This window comes from Equus caballus, chromosome 3 (genome assembly GCF_041296265.1).
Source record: "Equus caballus isolate H_3958 breed thoroughbred chromosome 3, TB-T2T, whole genome shotgun sequence".
Classification (NCBI taxonomy): Eukaryota; Metazoa; Chordata; class Mammalia; order Perissodactyla; family Equidae; genus Equus; species Equus caballus.
The window spans coordinates 88,171,827-88,187,704 of record NC_091686.1 but is presented as its reverse complement, the minus strand read 5'-3'; the positions used below and the strand labels follow the sequence as shown (position 1 = coordinate 88,187,704).

Genomic DNA, 15,878 nt, shown 5'->3' with positions numbered 1-15,878 from the left:
TATTTCCTTTCTTCAGAAATTGGAATGTTTCTCTATGTAATCATGGTAACAAAAATCAATTTGTTCCATTTTTCCACATTCTCTGACTATGGCTTAATTTTATGCTTAATTCTATCGTAAAGGCTTCTAAAAATTTCATATAATTGAAAAACTTTGGACTCTCCAGCCCAAATATCTAAGTAGTAACTCAGCATCTTTTGCTTTCTTAAGTCTAAAAATCTTCTCATGAGTATATCGGAGTAAACTGGAAACCTCTCATCTTTTTCTAAAAGTCTCCTGTGACATTTGTCTTCCTCCTCTAAACCACTTCTCCAATTCAAGTCCAGAGTACTCCTTTGTCATCAAAAGTTTTTAACATACACTATTCTAAAAGCACCTGGTCTTTTACCTTCTTAATAGAAGTCAAATGCCTTCCCAATACTTACTAAAATATTTATGTACCACTACAAAGAATAATCTAAATAATGGTTTGAGAACGCCATTAGGAGACATTTATAATTTTTATCCTTTCTTCAACATTCCTTAACCTTGTGACATAACTCTACTCCTCTACTCATAGACAAAATGTAATTTTACTACTCGTAATATCACATTCCCAAAATACTCATAAAATCTATTAGACTTGACTAAACATCCCCACAAAATAGTTGAAAATAGCAGTATCTTATTTTTGACATATTTTTCTGTGGATACCATATCATAAGAAGAAAAACCTTACATTTTCATTTATTACATCTTAAATCATATTAGTAAAACCCTAACTAAACACGTCCTCTAGGAATACTGATACATTTTATACAGAAAGAATGCTGCCACACACGCTTCTGGAACAATCTTTGTGCTACATTTTACATTCATTCCCCTAAAAAAGAACTAACATCTTGAATGTTAACAAAGATATTTATTAAAAAGATTCTCTTATAACAGAGTATTATATTTTTGAACTTTATGTGAAAGCATTTTTTTGTTTTTAACATGTTTTAAATATTGAAGTAAACAAAAAGGAATGTAAAAAGGACTACATAAAAATTGACATCACTTAATTCAGGTCAAATTAAGATGGACTCATACTTTTCTACATGCTAGTTTTTTAACTTATAAAAAGGTATAATAAAAACATACAAAGATATCAAAACTCTACCTACTTAAAATGCAAAAACCAAAAGGAGAATTCAAAGGGATCTATATCTTATAAGTTAATATCCCTAATTTGATGAGCTTCTATATAAATTTATTTTAGATTTAAATATTAATTTTATTCTTGTCATACCCTACTCCTAAATGATAAGATTTGTACCTCAAGGGATGAGGGTATTTCAAGTTTAAAACAAGTTTTCAGAATTCTGAGTTGTGTCAGGAACATTAAAATTCAAAAGAAATCAACTTAACACTCACTACATTACACCTTATATCACTTATTTTTTTCATTTCACAGGGCATGACTAGTTAGTATTTAACTCATCTGTAGCTCAAAACAAGATAAAGCAGAAAATGAGTTTTCCTTAAAAAGACAGCTGAGGAGTATCCAGAAGTTTCAACCAGACTTAACAATTACCTCACTACCTCTGGGAATGCCACTCTTAAGACACTCTCAACACCCCTGCTACAGACACAAAAAGACATGCTCTCTGCATGCTATACTCTTCCGTAGATATCATAATTCTCAGCCTGACAGTAAATATACCAGAAATCACTCTGCCCTTCATGGGAAAAGACTTACAGTTCAAAACAAACAAACAAACAAACAAAAATAGGGTAACTATACAGTATTCTTCACTAAGGAGGGAAAGAATTAACCAATGTCTAGGACACTCGAAAGGCAGAAAGAGCCAAAATATGATGTGATATGAATTTCTGCAAAGACCGAGTCTGTTCATCATAAGATTTCCAGCATTTACAAGAGGACCTAGCAAATCCTTGGCCCTTAGTAAGAAACCATTGAATAAATGAACTACGCTTATAGTGACAGAATTTGGCTAAGTCTAGGTATATGGAATAAGGAAAAGTGATTTCTTCTCTAAACTTCAATAGGGTGTTCTTATAATGGAACATGTGTTTGTGCTCTTTCAAGTTATTCTGAGAACCATAGCGTACCCACCTTATCTGCCCTCCCAGGGACTTCATCCCCTGGAGACCATGCACATCTTTATATCCTGCTGAAAGTCTGGCACATCATAAGCCTTCAATACACATGTGCTAAGGAACAGAATACTACAATAATTTCATTTGAGTCTTTCCATGTTAACACATTGAAAAGTAATGAACTGCTGACTGGCCAAGCTGTTCACTTGGCCTTCTCCACTACCAATATAGATTTCTACAATGTGACTGAGCTGCAGCAATAAAAAAATAACACTAAAAGAAATGGATTGGTCATGCCTATGGTCCAATTTATCCACTGTGAATTAAAGGGGGAAAAAAAAGAAAAAATCTGATTGCACCTGAGCTTAAATGCTAGAGGGAAAAACAACACAGGGAGTGAGGCATGCACATGCCTAAAGGAGCAAAAATAACAATCCCTCAAAATTATGACTGAGGGCAATGCCTCTCTAGCAGCAATGGCTGAAAGAACAAACTTCTATTAACCAAAAATGTTTTAAGGTGAAAACAAAGCTTTAGCATTAGTTCATTAAAATACGGGTAGTATTCTTTGGGTCATGCACTCCAATAATGTCACCTTAAGTTTTGTTGGAGAGATGCCGTTTGGGAAGAAAGTGCTGCCATCCAATCTAAGGCATACCACTGCTGCCAGGCACTCAGTCTACCTTTCCTATAAAATAATCACAGCTATATATCTAGTTCAAACAACCAAAGTGAGAAAAAGTTTTGCAAAACTCCCTCGCTCTAACCATTTCTGAAGAAGCCTGACAGGGAGTGGACAAGCAACACAGTGTTAGTGAGTGTGTGCAGAAACGCTAAGGCATTCCTTACTCTTGCTTTGAAATAGTAAAAAGAATCCAAAACTCTATACATAATATCACCATGTTTCTTTAACCTAGCATGCACTGTGAGGAAGCCCATACTATTTCCACTCAAGAAGGAGAGTCGTAGGACAGGCCCCAGACAAAATTGAACCAACAGATTTTGAAAGTCATGTCCAGAGTTTCCAGCCTCCCCAGTAGCACCCCACTTCAGGCAGCCAGTACCTTTCCGCTTTCTATGTTTCATGCCTCCCAGAAAATAATTTTAAATAAATGGGAAGTGACAAATGACTTGATATCAGTCATTTACACATTTACTGAAAGCTATTTACACCCTTGTGTGAAATCGTCCCAACCTATTTCCATGTTGTCACTCATGAAATAATCAAATGTAGTGTTCTCCATGAGCTTTAGGAAACTCAAGTAGGTGGGGAAGATCTGGTGGCAGAGAGTGATACAGTCTCCAAAATCTTCTTATGCCTAAGGCTTATTCTGAAGGTTGTCCTACTTTGGACACTTTAGGGGACCCCAGAAAGCTGAGTCTAAGGGACAACTTTCCCTTAGATTCTCAGCTGCCTCCTGCCTCTTTGCGAGCATCAGCCCCAACCACAGCTGCTGAATCAGGAGGAGAACAACAAATATCACAGCTTTCCAAAGAAGCGAGGTCCCAACACAGGACTTTACCCTCCCTCCAGCTGAGACTAGTATTTAACAGCTTAATCTCTTCCTTTCTGTTCACCTTGCAACCCACTTTTCCCCATCCCCCCTCTTCCAATTCTATATAAAGATTTCAGACCATTCTCAGTGTATTCTCTTCCTTCTGATGCCTCCACCACCCCTCACATCCTATGATGCTGTCAAGCGTCAGTCAGGCACTCTACAGCTCCAAGACCCAGAGTTTTTGCCATTCAAGTACCTGGCACATCCCAGGATAGGTCGGTGGACATGCTTGTAGTTTTACGTCCTTAAAATCATCATCAATGTCATATAGTGAGGTTTTTATTCTATAAATATAAACTTCACTTCTACAGGCAAACTCATTATCACGAATTGATGATGCCAAGTTGTTATATGTCATGATAATAATTATAAAGAGCAATAAATATGTCATTTATTTTGTGATTGGTTTTCCTTTCTGAGATTCTATATCTATACAAAGGTATGTCTACAAAATGAAACTAATTGCATAAGAAACACAAAAAACATCTCATTTCTTTAAAACTGGATTATAAGTGCTACAAATTTATCATTTTTTGGAAGTCATAGTTTTTATAAATTAAGTGAAACATGTCTTCTATTGCATTCATAGTAGAAGGGGCGTAGTGGGACCAGCAATAACAGCAATAATATCAATATGTATTGAGTTCCTACTCTGCATGTCAGACTCTGTCCAAAGGATTTATACGCAAAAAGAAAATTTAAATCCCCAGAGAACCCATGAGTCACATAATTTTACTCCCATTTTACAAATAAAGAAACCAAAGCAAGGAGAGGTTGAGAAACACACTAAAACTTTTGTAGTTAATATGGTGGCAACAGAATTCAAATCCAAAGGTGTCATTACCCTGAGGCACTGATCTTAACCATTACTTTATAAAGTCATATGATGCTATTTTTGAGGTCAGATTCCCTCTTAAGTTCTGGGAGAGATCAGATTTTTCTCTATTAATTTTTGCCCACTGAATAGCCTATATTTTGTTTTTATAAATGTGAGAGTAGTAAAATTCATAGAAACATGTTACCATACATCTCTCCACAGCCTGAGGATGAATATCCAAGAGTGAAGTTGGAAACCAACCTTCAGACCCTAAGTCTATGATCTGACATCATGTTTCTCATGATTTTAAGCATAAAGCTTCTTCAAGTTTTCAGAGTATAAAACAAGGGCACTGGGGGAAAAAAATTCTATCTAGACACCCTCCTCGAAACAGCTTTTCAAAATGCAGTTAAGCATGGTACTCCATCTAGATTTTCCAGAATGAATCCATAATTTAGATACCAAGGCTTGTCATTTCTAATAGTTGTCACTGTTGAGCATTGTGGACGTTAGCTGTCATAAATATATGAGGCCTGTCTACACGTTCATTTTTCCAATGACCCCGTAAAACTGGCCCAAAAAACAAATGTTGTTCCTTTTATTCATTAACAATTTGAAAACCTCTTATGGAATGTAAAAATCCATGTGTCGTACCCCAAATTGTTAGCTCTGATGACTACAATGAAGACAAAAGGAAAAAATTGATTCAGTTATTAGTTCTAGCTAATCTGAATGTATGGTCTTGGTAGATAAAGCTATCCAGACAAACTCCATCTCAGGTTTCCAGGTCACAAGGAAGTAAGTCTACCAAATACACAAGATCTACCAGTATTTTCTTGGTATGTTTTCAAAGCATGCTACCTCCTAAGAGGATGTTCTCCTTGAAGAAGTCTCCTCTGCCATTCCTAACAATACTAATGCTTATCAACTGTATGTCACATTATGATTTCTTAAGAACTTTAATTTACTTGAGCCATGCCATATCCTTGTGAGATACAAACAGAATAAGTAGAACTTCTCCCATCTCACAAATGAGTATATTAAGTCACAGATGGAATAAATAAATCACCCACAACCACAGAATAAGTTCACGACAAAATCACAACTAACATTTAAGTCAAGAGTTTGAGTAATTGGTGAAACAATTGTTTCAATTCACCAAGAACTCAGTCTAAAATATGCTGATGTTAATAGTGAAAGTCTAGTGTGGTAATTTAATAACTGTTCCATCGATTTTAAGGATAAGGTAAGTTCCAGAGTTGATTCTTTTCCTGGTAGCGTACTAAAACAAATAAATTAAATTAAAATTCATTCCAGAAATCTTCCTTTGAGTGCTTACTATGTGCCAGGCACTGTTCTAGATGCTTGGGAATCAAATAACAAGGCAGGCAAAATTTCCTGATCTCAATGAGCCTACATTCTAGCAAAAGAGACAAAAATAAACAATTGACATAATGGTAATAAATAAATAAATAATCTTGTATATTAAAAGATAATAAGTGGTAAGGAAAAAAAGAAAAAGATGAAGCAGGATAAGGGGGATGAGAATTGCTAAAGGGTGGACAGGTTGTAGTATTTATCTGGTTGGTCAGGGTAGGCCTCATTGAGAAGGTGAGATCAATGGATATGTAGCAAAGAGAAAGAGCCAGGGAGAAAGCTCCAAGGAGTATCCTGGTGTGTTCAAAGAACAGAAAGGAAGCCAACGTGTCTCTAGCAGGGTTAGCAAGAAGAAGAGTTGTGTGAGGTGAAGTCAAAGAAAGAACTGGGAGACAGCTCATGCAGGGCCCCGGAGGCCACCACAGGAAATCTGGTTCTTATTCTGAATGAAGTAGAAAACACTGCAGGGTTTTGAGCTATTGAGTGGCACGATCTGACTTAAATTTTAAAGAGGATCCATTATTAATCGTTAAACACCTTAAAATTTTATCATTCAATATATTGCATAACCTTTGTCATATATATGAATCCTAATTTACCCTCCTCCTTCTCAGAATAAAATATTATTTCCATCTTCCCAAAAAAAATACCAAAGCCCAGAATGTCTAAGTAGCTTACCTAGGGTAAGATCTAGTAAGTGGTAGAGCCAGGTGAAACGAGCAAGTTTTCTAACTCACCGTCCAAAACTGATTGTTCTTTCTTATGTACTCATTTATATTAAAGTCGTAAAGGAAAGAAAATAATAATTGAGATTAATTATCCAGATTATTCATCAATAGAGATGTTCAGTTTGATATATTAAAATTGAATCAAACCCATTTTTCCCTTATTGTTAATTTCTGGGACATAACGATACAAGTAATTTCCCTGAACTTTCTATTCGAAATGACATATGAACATTCAGGCTAAGAATTTTGGATGCAGAAGCAATCATAATGTAAATTCACGACAGGACATTTAGAAAGTTTTTCAAAGTCTTTTAGTTATGGTTATTTATTAACTCTCTAGTGTATGCCAGCCACTGTGCTAAAGTCTTAACATATGTTGTTATATTTAATATTCACCAAAAACTCTAAGAAGAGTATTAGCAATCTCATTTTATACATGACAAATGTGGACCCCGAGAGGCTAAGTATTGAAAGGTCACAGGTCTAATCAGGACCAGAGCCAAGATTTTACCAAAATGTCCGCAGTCTAAAGTTAGGTTCTCTTTAGTAAGCAACACTACCTTCCTGAAGGTGATGCTCAACATATCACCCCAAGATTCCTAACTAAAAGGTCAGCCAGACATGAGTAGTCCCCTTTTACAGATGATTAACTAGTCATAGAAAAGTTAATCAAGCAATGAACATTTATTTTATGGCCACAATATGCAAATCAATATTTAGTTGCTGAGAGCACAGAGGATTTATGATACAGTATCTTGCCTCAATGAGCTCACAATCTTGTTAAGGCAACAAGAGACACATAAAAAGGTAATAAATAATCCAAGATAGCACATAATAAGTACCTATTGAAATATAGAGCCAACAACCACGTAAGAAATACAACAGAGAGAAAATTGAATCTGGGTGCTTCAATTCAGTTAAGAAAGATCACGACTAGAGAGGACCAGTGTTGAGGTGGTCTTTACAGGAAAGGTGGGGTTTAGATCAGCAGAGAGGATGAGGAAAAGCAATTCCAGTGAAAGGAGATAATATGACCAAAGGCCAAGGGAGAGATTGTGAATGGATTATCAAGAAAAAATGAATAGAAGCATTTGAAGTGCAGGACAGATGGGAGGTAAAGTTAAAACAAAGTCAGAGAAGTAGATTACAGAAAACCTTGATTGGCAAATTAGGAATCTAGGGGAGAAGGGAAGGAACAGATTTTTGTTGAATTGCTAGTAGGCAGCACCTGCTTTGTGTGCACTCTTTGTTTATGTAATCCTCTCAACAACCCTTTAAGGTAAAAAGGTAGATATATCATGGCCATTTTATTATTATTATTGTTATTATTTTTGCTGAGGAAGATTAGCCCTGAGCTAACATCTGTTGCCAACCTTCCTCCTTTTTTTTTTTGCTTGAAGAAGATTAGCCCTGAGCTAACATTTGTGCCAACCTTCCTCCACTTTATATGTGGGTCACTGCCACAGCATAGCTGATAAGTGGTGTAGGTCTGCACCCGGGATCCAAACCTGCAAACCCAGGCCACCGAAGCAGAGCGTGCCAGACTTACCCACTAAGCCACAGGGCCAGCCCCATCACGGTCATTTTAAATGAAAGGAAACAGAGATTATCTGGCCAAGGCATAGCTTTGTGTGTGGATGGAGCAGAAATTCCAATCTAGATCTATCTGAGTCTAAGGCCTATATTCCTTCCACTACCCCTCCCCACCCCATTTACCGAAGGCAATGGGGAGTCACCGAAGGTATCCAGTCAAGAGAAGAGAGTGACCTATGAAAAGCAGTGTAAGAATAAAAGAAGACTAGTCTGACTGTGAGATATCAGCATATGTCCAATAGCAGAGACGGACTAGGAAAGAGCCATCTAGTCTATTGCATTAACCCAAATAATATGGTGACGAGGATGTATATTTGAGGTCTGATCATGGAAATAAAAAAGAATGTAAGAGATATTAGAAAAGAAATAAAAGACATAAATGGCCATACCCACATCCTGCAATAGGTAGTTTCTACTCCCCAACCATACACCCACCGCGTAAATATTTCTCCTAAAACATCAGAGACAAAACTCAAAATCTAGCTTGAATATTTCAAGTTTTTTGACAGCACACGATTTACTTAAAAATAATAAAATCAATGGCTTAGGAAGAATATCTGCCTTAGTGCAATCTGCCTCTCAGACCACCATCATGAAGTGTGACAGCCTTATGAGAGGCATACTTCTACTACAGGAGTTTGGCGATAGCTCATTGCCATACACGCTAACATGGACAGTAATTCCTTATATTCATGCTCATTAGACATATTAATCACTTTGGAAATATTCTTTTACTTTTAGTTTTTCCTTTTAGAAAACTATGTGCATACGAAACCACTGAATTCTTTCTGAGAGATATAACGTGTCATATTTCTGAACATTATTCCTCCCCAGCACTTCTCTCTTAAAATGGGAGGTACCACTCAGGATTCAAGTCAAAAACTAATAGCAATTAGTTGAGGCATATTATTTAAAAACAAGGTGGGTCTTTTCTCACTTTTTCTGACCCCTGGACAATGCAAACCATACAACTGTTAAATATACATAGAATTAACAACCACCTATATTTTTCAAGGAAAGTATTTACATAAACACCCAGGGATTTTAGTCAATACACATCTTTTCAAGCAAATTAATATTGCAAAGCTGCCAACCTGGTTATAACCAGGCTAACTATATAAACCTTTGATTAGTATCAAGTGTTCAACTAATTTGTCTTAATTTTGAATTAACTGTTAAATTGAACATCCTATAAGTATAACGGACATGTGATAAATGTGTGCATGTGTGCATATATATCTCACGTCAGATTTGATGAGTAACAATATTTTGACCCAGCACTCTTTGAGGAATTACACACCTACCCGACTTTCACCTAATCTCCTTAGTATCATCCAGCTACACTGAAGGATAATTAAAATGTAACATATTAGCCAAGCCTAATTTCCTTTACCTTTATGGATAAAAAAAGACTTATTTTTCTGAGTTGAAAATGAATGTTTAAATTTGAAACCAAACTGTGCCACGGCCCAATAAATGTAGGCCTACAGCTAACACACATCTAAAATGTCTTTGAAAGTTTCAAGAATGCCAAACCTGAGCTGTATTTTAGAAATGTCACACACACGTGCAAAGAAATATCATCACACAATCCTAAAAAGTGTATTTGTTAAAATACAATCTAGATATTCTTTTATTTCTTTATGTTCTTCATTTCTGCATATCTCTACAGATGTGAAAAGAGACTTCTGCAAAATATGATGAAGGGAACCACAATACTACACAAGCATATCTTCCCGATGTTCTGTTTTAACATACTCTAAATTTGAAAAACTTAGCCATTATAAATAATTTAAAAACTATTCATGCAGAACGTCTGGCTCTTATATGACATTAGGCATTCTATAAAAGATATGTTAAATACATTATGCATGTAGAAAAGGAATCACAGATAATGTTTATTTCATATACCTTACTTTCTATTATGTAGGGTTTTTTAAAACATGGCAATGCATTCACAAATAAAATGTATTAAAATATGAATATTAACCTTAACTTTTAAGGGCATTATTTTGTGAGAGTTTAAAAAAATATAACTATTTTTACCTCCCAGTCCTGGTCTAAGTCGATTATCGTAACCATCCAGAAGTCTGTCTAGAATTCTTGTAAAGATGGTAATGTTATTTTTAGCCTCATCTTCTTGGATGTTAGCCAGCACCAACCTAAACAGATAATTTTACAAGCTGATATATATACATAAGTGTGTTTTCCAAGTGCCAACATGCTCTTCTGCCTTGATTTGAATTTTAAGACTCCCTAAGCTATCAGTGCCACCCATTTTCCTCTTTTTTTCACTTCTATAAATACCAGTATGTCTATGCAGAAGATAAACATGCTGTTGAAAATGGATACTAAATACTAGATTATTAGAAAGTTTTGTGTCAAATTATTTCAGATTTCTACCACTTAGTATTGTGTACAAACTATTCATTTTTTTCTAAAATCCATTCCCTAGAATATATTATGATTGCAGCTTATCACATGCAGACACCATTAGTAATGTTATTCTGCATTTAAAAAGGTACAATAACCAAAGGGGCTCCTGAAAAAATTCTTCAGTGATTTGAATATTAATTGGAAAATAAATTGCCTCCTGGGAGGCACAAAATTTCTCTATCTTCCTCATAAATGTCTTTCTTTTTCTCTTTATGTCTTTTTCTCTTTTAAACCAAGATTATTTCCTTACTTTGGGTATACCTCCACCCAATGGCCAAGTGCAATATAGACATCAGGGAATCTCCGCTGGCTGTGTTCCAGGCTCCATGTAGCCAGGAGGTGGAGGGGGGGCTCTGAAAGGATCAGCAGCACACACAGCCGCAGAGAGCCTCGGAGGAGGACCCTCCTGATGGATCTCAGAGGGGGACGATAGGGGTCACCTAAAGAGTAACATGCTCAGCTACTTTCGTGTGTGTGACAAATTTTCCGAAAGAACAAATGCTCTTAAAATATCACCAGAAGAGGGTTAGGAACAGTGATTCTCTCCATTATTTCTCCATCAGAAAGCCAGAGACCTGATTTTGTGACATCCAGCAATTTGGTGCAGAAGCAACTGGATGTATAAAACAGAATGTCCCTCTTCATTGCCATTTTTTCTCCCCAGAATGATTCAGAGATTTAAATTACTGGCCCAAAAAAAGAATCATTTATATAATAGAATAAAATACTGGCATGAGCACGCCTGGTCAAATATAGAACAGAAAACTAGTAGAGGAAAGTACTAAGTGGTTAAGTACTGAGGGTTTTCAATGATTAATTGACTATAATTTATAATTTATAATTTGTTCACTCCTTTAAAATCAAAGATTATATGTAATTGCATTCTGATCAAGGTGTAGCATGTAAAATATCCTTGACAGAGCCCATTTGCATTTAGATGATTACACAGCTAGTAGCTAAAATTAGTCATAATACATCAAAAAATTGGTAACCAACTTTAAACAAATATTTTCTTGAGAGCAAAGTATTAAAACACTGATATGAAGATAAACATTTAAAAATTACGCCAGCAAATTAGTTCATACCTTTGAGCCTCAAAAGTTTCTATACTGTCTTAAGCTAATTTTAAAACCAATCACTAACATAGTCATAAAGTTCCACACAGAGATTCTCACTGAAAAGTGTTTTTTAATCACGTCACATTTTCTTTCTAAATTCAATATTAAGATGTTAAATGAGGAGATATTTTCCAATTAAAAACAAGGCTTCATAAAGAGATTTCTTCTCAATTCTAGAAAATAATTTCATACGTTGACAAATACTTGGACAACAAAATGAAAAGGGAAATAAAGGTATAATAAAGACATTGTTTTTCAAAAAGAAATGATTACATTAGCATTCTTATGAATCTTGTAATTTAAGTCCTCTGGTGTTTAGAAAACCCTATCTTAAAGGCAATAAATAGGAGATGTGCATTAACGATGAAAATCAGAAAAAAAAAAACCCTACAACTAAGATGAAGTTATCGAAAGCAACAAAAATTAATTTCATGTTTGTAGAACATAGGCAAAACAAAATGAATTACCTGTTTAAAATAAGTAGTCTTTGTGACAGTAACCATTTTAAGAATAAAAGATCTCTAAATCAATAATATGTAAAGTTGACTAATAAATCAAGCTTTTGTTTTATTGTTTGTGATTGTGAAGTTGTATACTATCTCCACCTAGAGGTTTAAAACTTACACATCACTTGGGTTTTCTATGTTGATTAAAAGAGCCAATACCATTAAAAGAAAACAAAAAATCAAGTTAACACTCAAACTATTTTAGCGTGTGCTTTTCTGTTTGGCTTAAAGGAAAACTGTTGTTTTCTTTACTGAATTTTGGGTTCATTATAAGTGCATATAACTTAACCATTTCAATTTCTTGCTAGAATATGCCATTCAAAAGCTATTCTTTTCTTCACTGCTTTTTGTTTTTAGAAAATGCTTCTGTCCACTTTGGCATTTTATGGGCAAATACAAGAAGCAGTCAACTTTTTATAGTCTCTGTCACTTCACAGTTCAGTTTCCTAGCACAGCCTTTTTTCATTAGAAATAATTCTTCAAAATACTCCAGCTTCTCAAAAGCCACCCCTGCACTGATGGCATTCAAGTAACACACCTTATCCTGAATTTTAAAAGTCAAATACAATAAATGTCTCACCTGGCTGGGTCCCACATCAAGAAAACAAGAAGAAGCAACTGCATGTTGTAGGTGTTCAATTTCATGCTCATAGCCGCTCTTTGTAAAGCCATGGGAAGAAAAACAAAATACACTTAAAATTCCGTTCAGTCTCACCACCCAAATAACCCAAAAATGTCATTTCAGTTGGGAATTGGAGTTCAAGCTACGGAGATTATTCCAGTGGAGTGAGGGTAGAGCATGATGATTGGGGGAGATTATTTTCCTTTTCCTTTCTTTCCTTTCCTTTTTTTCTCTTCCACATCAAGATGAGCAAGTAATCAGACTTTGCTCTGCCAGGAACTTCCCCTAGCCCCGTCGTCAGCAAACACTGTTTTGTGCTCACACACACGTAATAATAACACACGGGACTCTGAACTGACATATGAGCTGAAGAGAATGGGTTGGAGGGGAGAGTAAAAAAGGGGAGGAGAGATGGAGACATCATGCCACAATCCCCTCAACCAAGACCACCTCCGCAACCACAGCGGGAAAAGCAAGGGGCAGCCAGCCCACTTTTTCGATGATTATTCTTTTCACTACAGTGAACTGCAGTCCTCACATCTTCACTTCTTCACTCTCTCTGAAATAAAATGAAATAAAATAATCTCCCTCCCTGTCTATCCACAGTTGCCCAAGACCACATCTTGGAGGCAGCCGGGCTCGGATCAACTGCTGCGTAAACGACGCGTTTGACAGCTGTTCCGGAGCCGACCACCACAAGCCGAGCCGGAGCGTGAGGCTGCCGGATCCAGCCCGGCAGGCAGGGCAGCGCGGCGTGCAAAGTTGAAGACTATAAAAGAGCCAGGCGAACGGGCTGCCGGGCGGCCGTCTCGGATCTCGGTGTAGTTGTAAATACGCTTCTGGCGAAGAGTATCGAAATTATTTTTTAAATGTACTGGGGAGGAGGGGGCGACCTGAACCTCGTCGGTTTCCAGGGAGCATCGGAGAGTGGGGTGGGGGGAGAGGAGGCATGCACGCGAGGCAGAGGCAAATGGGAAAGGGTGCCTGTTGGGACCAACGTGTGCGACCTTACCTGAAACAGCAAGCAGAATTAGGTGTTTTCCTCCTTTGCCCTGATCTTGAGGAGATGGGAAACTTGAGAGAGAGAAAGAGAGAGAGAGAAAGAGAGAGAGAGAGAGAGAGAGAGAGAGAAATGGAGAGAAAGAGAGAGACTGCAGCAGCCGCGCGAGCGGCGAGCGAAGGGCTGCTGGAAGCCGGAGAGAAGCGCGAGGAGCGGCGGCGGCGGCGGCGCGAGGAGTAGAAGGAGGCGAAGGCGTCCGTAGTGGCAGTGATGGGCGGAGGAGGAGGAAGAGAAGGAGGGAGAAACGTTGGACGAGCAGGCGGGGAGGGGGTACGCGAGCGGAGGCGCGGTGCGCGCAGGCTGTGGCGGGCACGAGCCCTACGCCTGGAGGAGGAGGAGCCAGGCCCGGGAGGAGGGCTAACGAGGTTCCCCGAAACGCAGGGACCCCTACCCCCACGCCCGCCCCGATTCCGGGAACCCGCCCGCCGGGCACCTGCAGCCGCACAGCCCCGGGCGGCAGCGGGCGCCCGGGTGCGCCCCGAGCGCGGCTAGCCGCGCCGGAGGAGCGGAGCCCACGCGCCTCCCGGGACGGCTCCCCGCGGCGGTCCACCGGGCTCCCCGGAGGCCCCCAGGTTCCTGGGGGTCTTCCGGGGGGTGTCGGTGCGGAGTCGGGAATGCAGTGCGTTGGTGCGGCCTTAGATCCCCCGGGCCTCGCCCTGCCGCCCACCCCCTAACATCCCCAGACTCTGGAACCAGCGACGTGGCTGCCGAGGAGAGGTAAAGAGGTACCGCTCCCGCTGGAAGGCGAGGGGACTAATCACGGCTTTACTTAGTCATCAGCGCATCCACGCAGGTCCAAGTTCAACGCATGTTGCGTGGATCAGACAGCAGGAAGTTTCTTTGATTTCCTGAGCCCTCTTGATACACTACTCATTCCTTCCCCCTCCTGCGCGCAGGACTAATTTCCCCTTAAAGCAGCGAGAGTTGGAGACTTCCCTCCAGCGGATCAGTGAAGTCCACTTGCAGATTATCCACCTAGAGAAGCCTCCCGCTCACTCAGCACTTCTTTCCCCTAACCTCTTTTCACAGGCGTCCTCCCCACCTGGTGATCAAACTCAATCAACGGCTTTAAAAAAGTTTATATTTTCCCGGAGATAAAAAGGACCTGCTGTGTTTCTACTACCTCTGCAGTCCTTTCCCCAGGGGGAAAATGTAGGGGTTCTAGGTTTCCCCGCTTTAGGGCTTTTCGCTGGCCAAGGGACCTGTTGTAATTCCAATCCCATCGTACACTTACAGCGTGGTGTGTTTGATCTGGCTCATTTCTCTTCTGTTTTATCTGAAGGGATAAAATCTAAACGTGCAATATAAACAAAAAAGAGACATTTTCCTTTTTGTACTGCCCATAAGACAATGTTGCTCACGTCCTGCTAAGGCAAAGCAGAGCGAATGTTTATCTCTTCAAGAAGTTGTTATAAACGTTAGACACTTTAAAAGGAAAAGAAAGATAAGTATGCTGATATGTTCTTGTCATTTTACATTCAGAGTCAATATGCACCAAACATTTCAATTTCGTTAGTTATGAACCGAAAATTCAGATGTGTTTTCCTAGATGGTGCAGTTTTCATAACAACATGCACAGCTAATCTACAGTAAATTTTAGCTTTGCTTTGAAGATTATGTGTGGAGAGTAAAATCTTTACATTGTAAATATTTCAAGCTGTTCTTTTTAACCTATTAATCACCACTTTCTGAATGAACATTTAATATGCTACAACCTAAACAAACATTTGCTCTGCTATTTAGCTGTCTGTGTGAAGAATGGAACACCACCCAGCTTTCTCCTCCATCATTAATATTCTCTTCCTGACTTGCCCATTGCAGAGTCTAATTGAAATTCACAAAGATAAAAAGCATGCCATTTAAAACCTTGCACCTAGGGGATCTAAACATCTTCTGCTTCCTGTGAACACTTCACTTGCTACTTTATTTTCTTATTTTCCATTTCCATGAGTCAATCTTCATTTCATTAAGATCTCTGTC

General features: G+C 38.3%; 1 protein-coding gene across 4 annotated transcripts in view; it reads right to left on the bottom strand.

Moving 5' to 3' along the window:
- Nucleotides 1-14,400, bottom strand: part of GABRA2 (gamma-aminobutyric acid type A receptor subunit alpha2) — a 129,837-nt gene extending 115,437 nt beyond the window's left edge. For 2 of the 4 annotated variants that reach the window (XM_070262501.1, XM_001496096.7), the window contains exons 1-3: nt 13,851-14,400; nt 12,797-12,874; nt 10,203-10,318 (exon numbers count right to left, since the gene is read on the bottom strand). In XM_070262501.1, the coding sequence (XP_070118602.1) occupies nt 10,203-10,318; nt 12,797-12,867 (187 nt within the window). In that variant the 5' untranslated portion in view covers nt 12,868-12,874; nt 13,851-14,400. Of the gene's footprint in view, nt 1-10,202; nt 10,319-12,796; nt 13,674-13,850 lie in introns of those variants that run through there. The other 2 variants (XM_014738841.3, XM_023638147.2) reach the window with 2 other exon arrangements.
- Nucleotides 14,401-15,878: the final 1,478 nt, after the last annotated feature.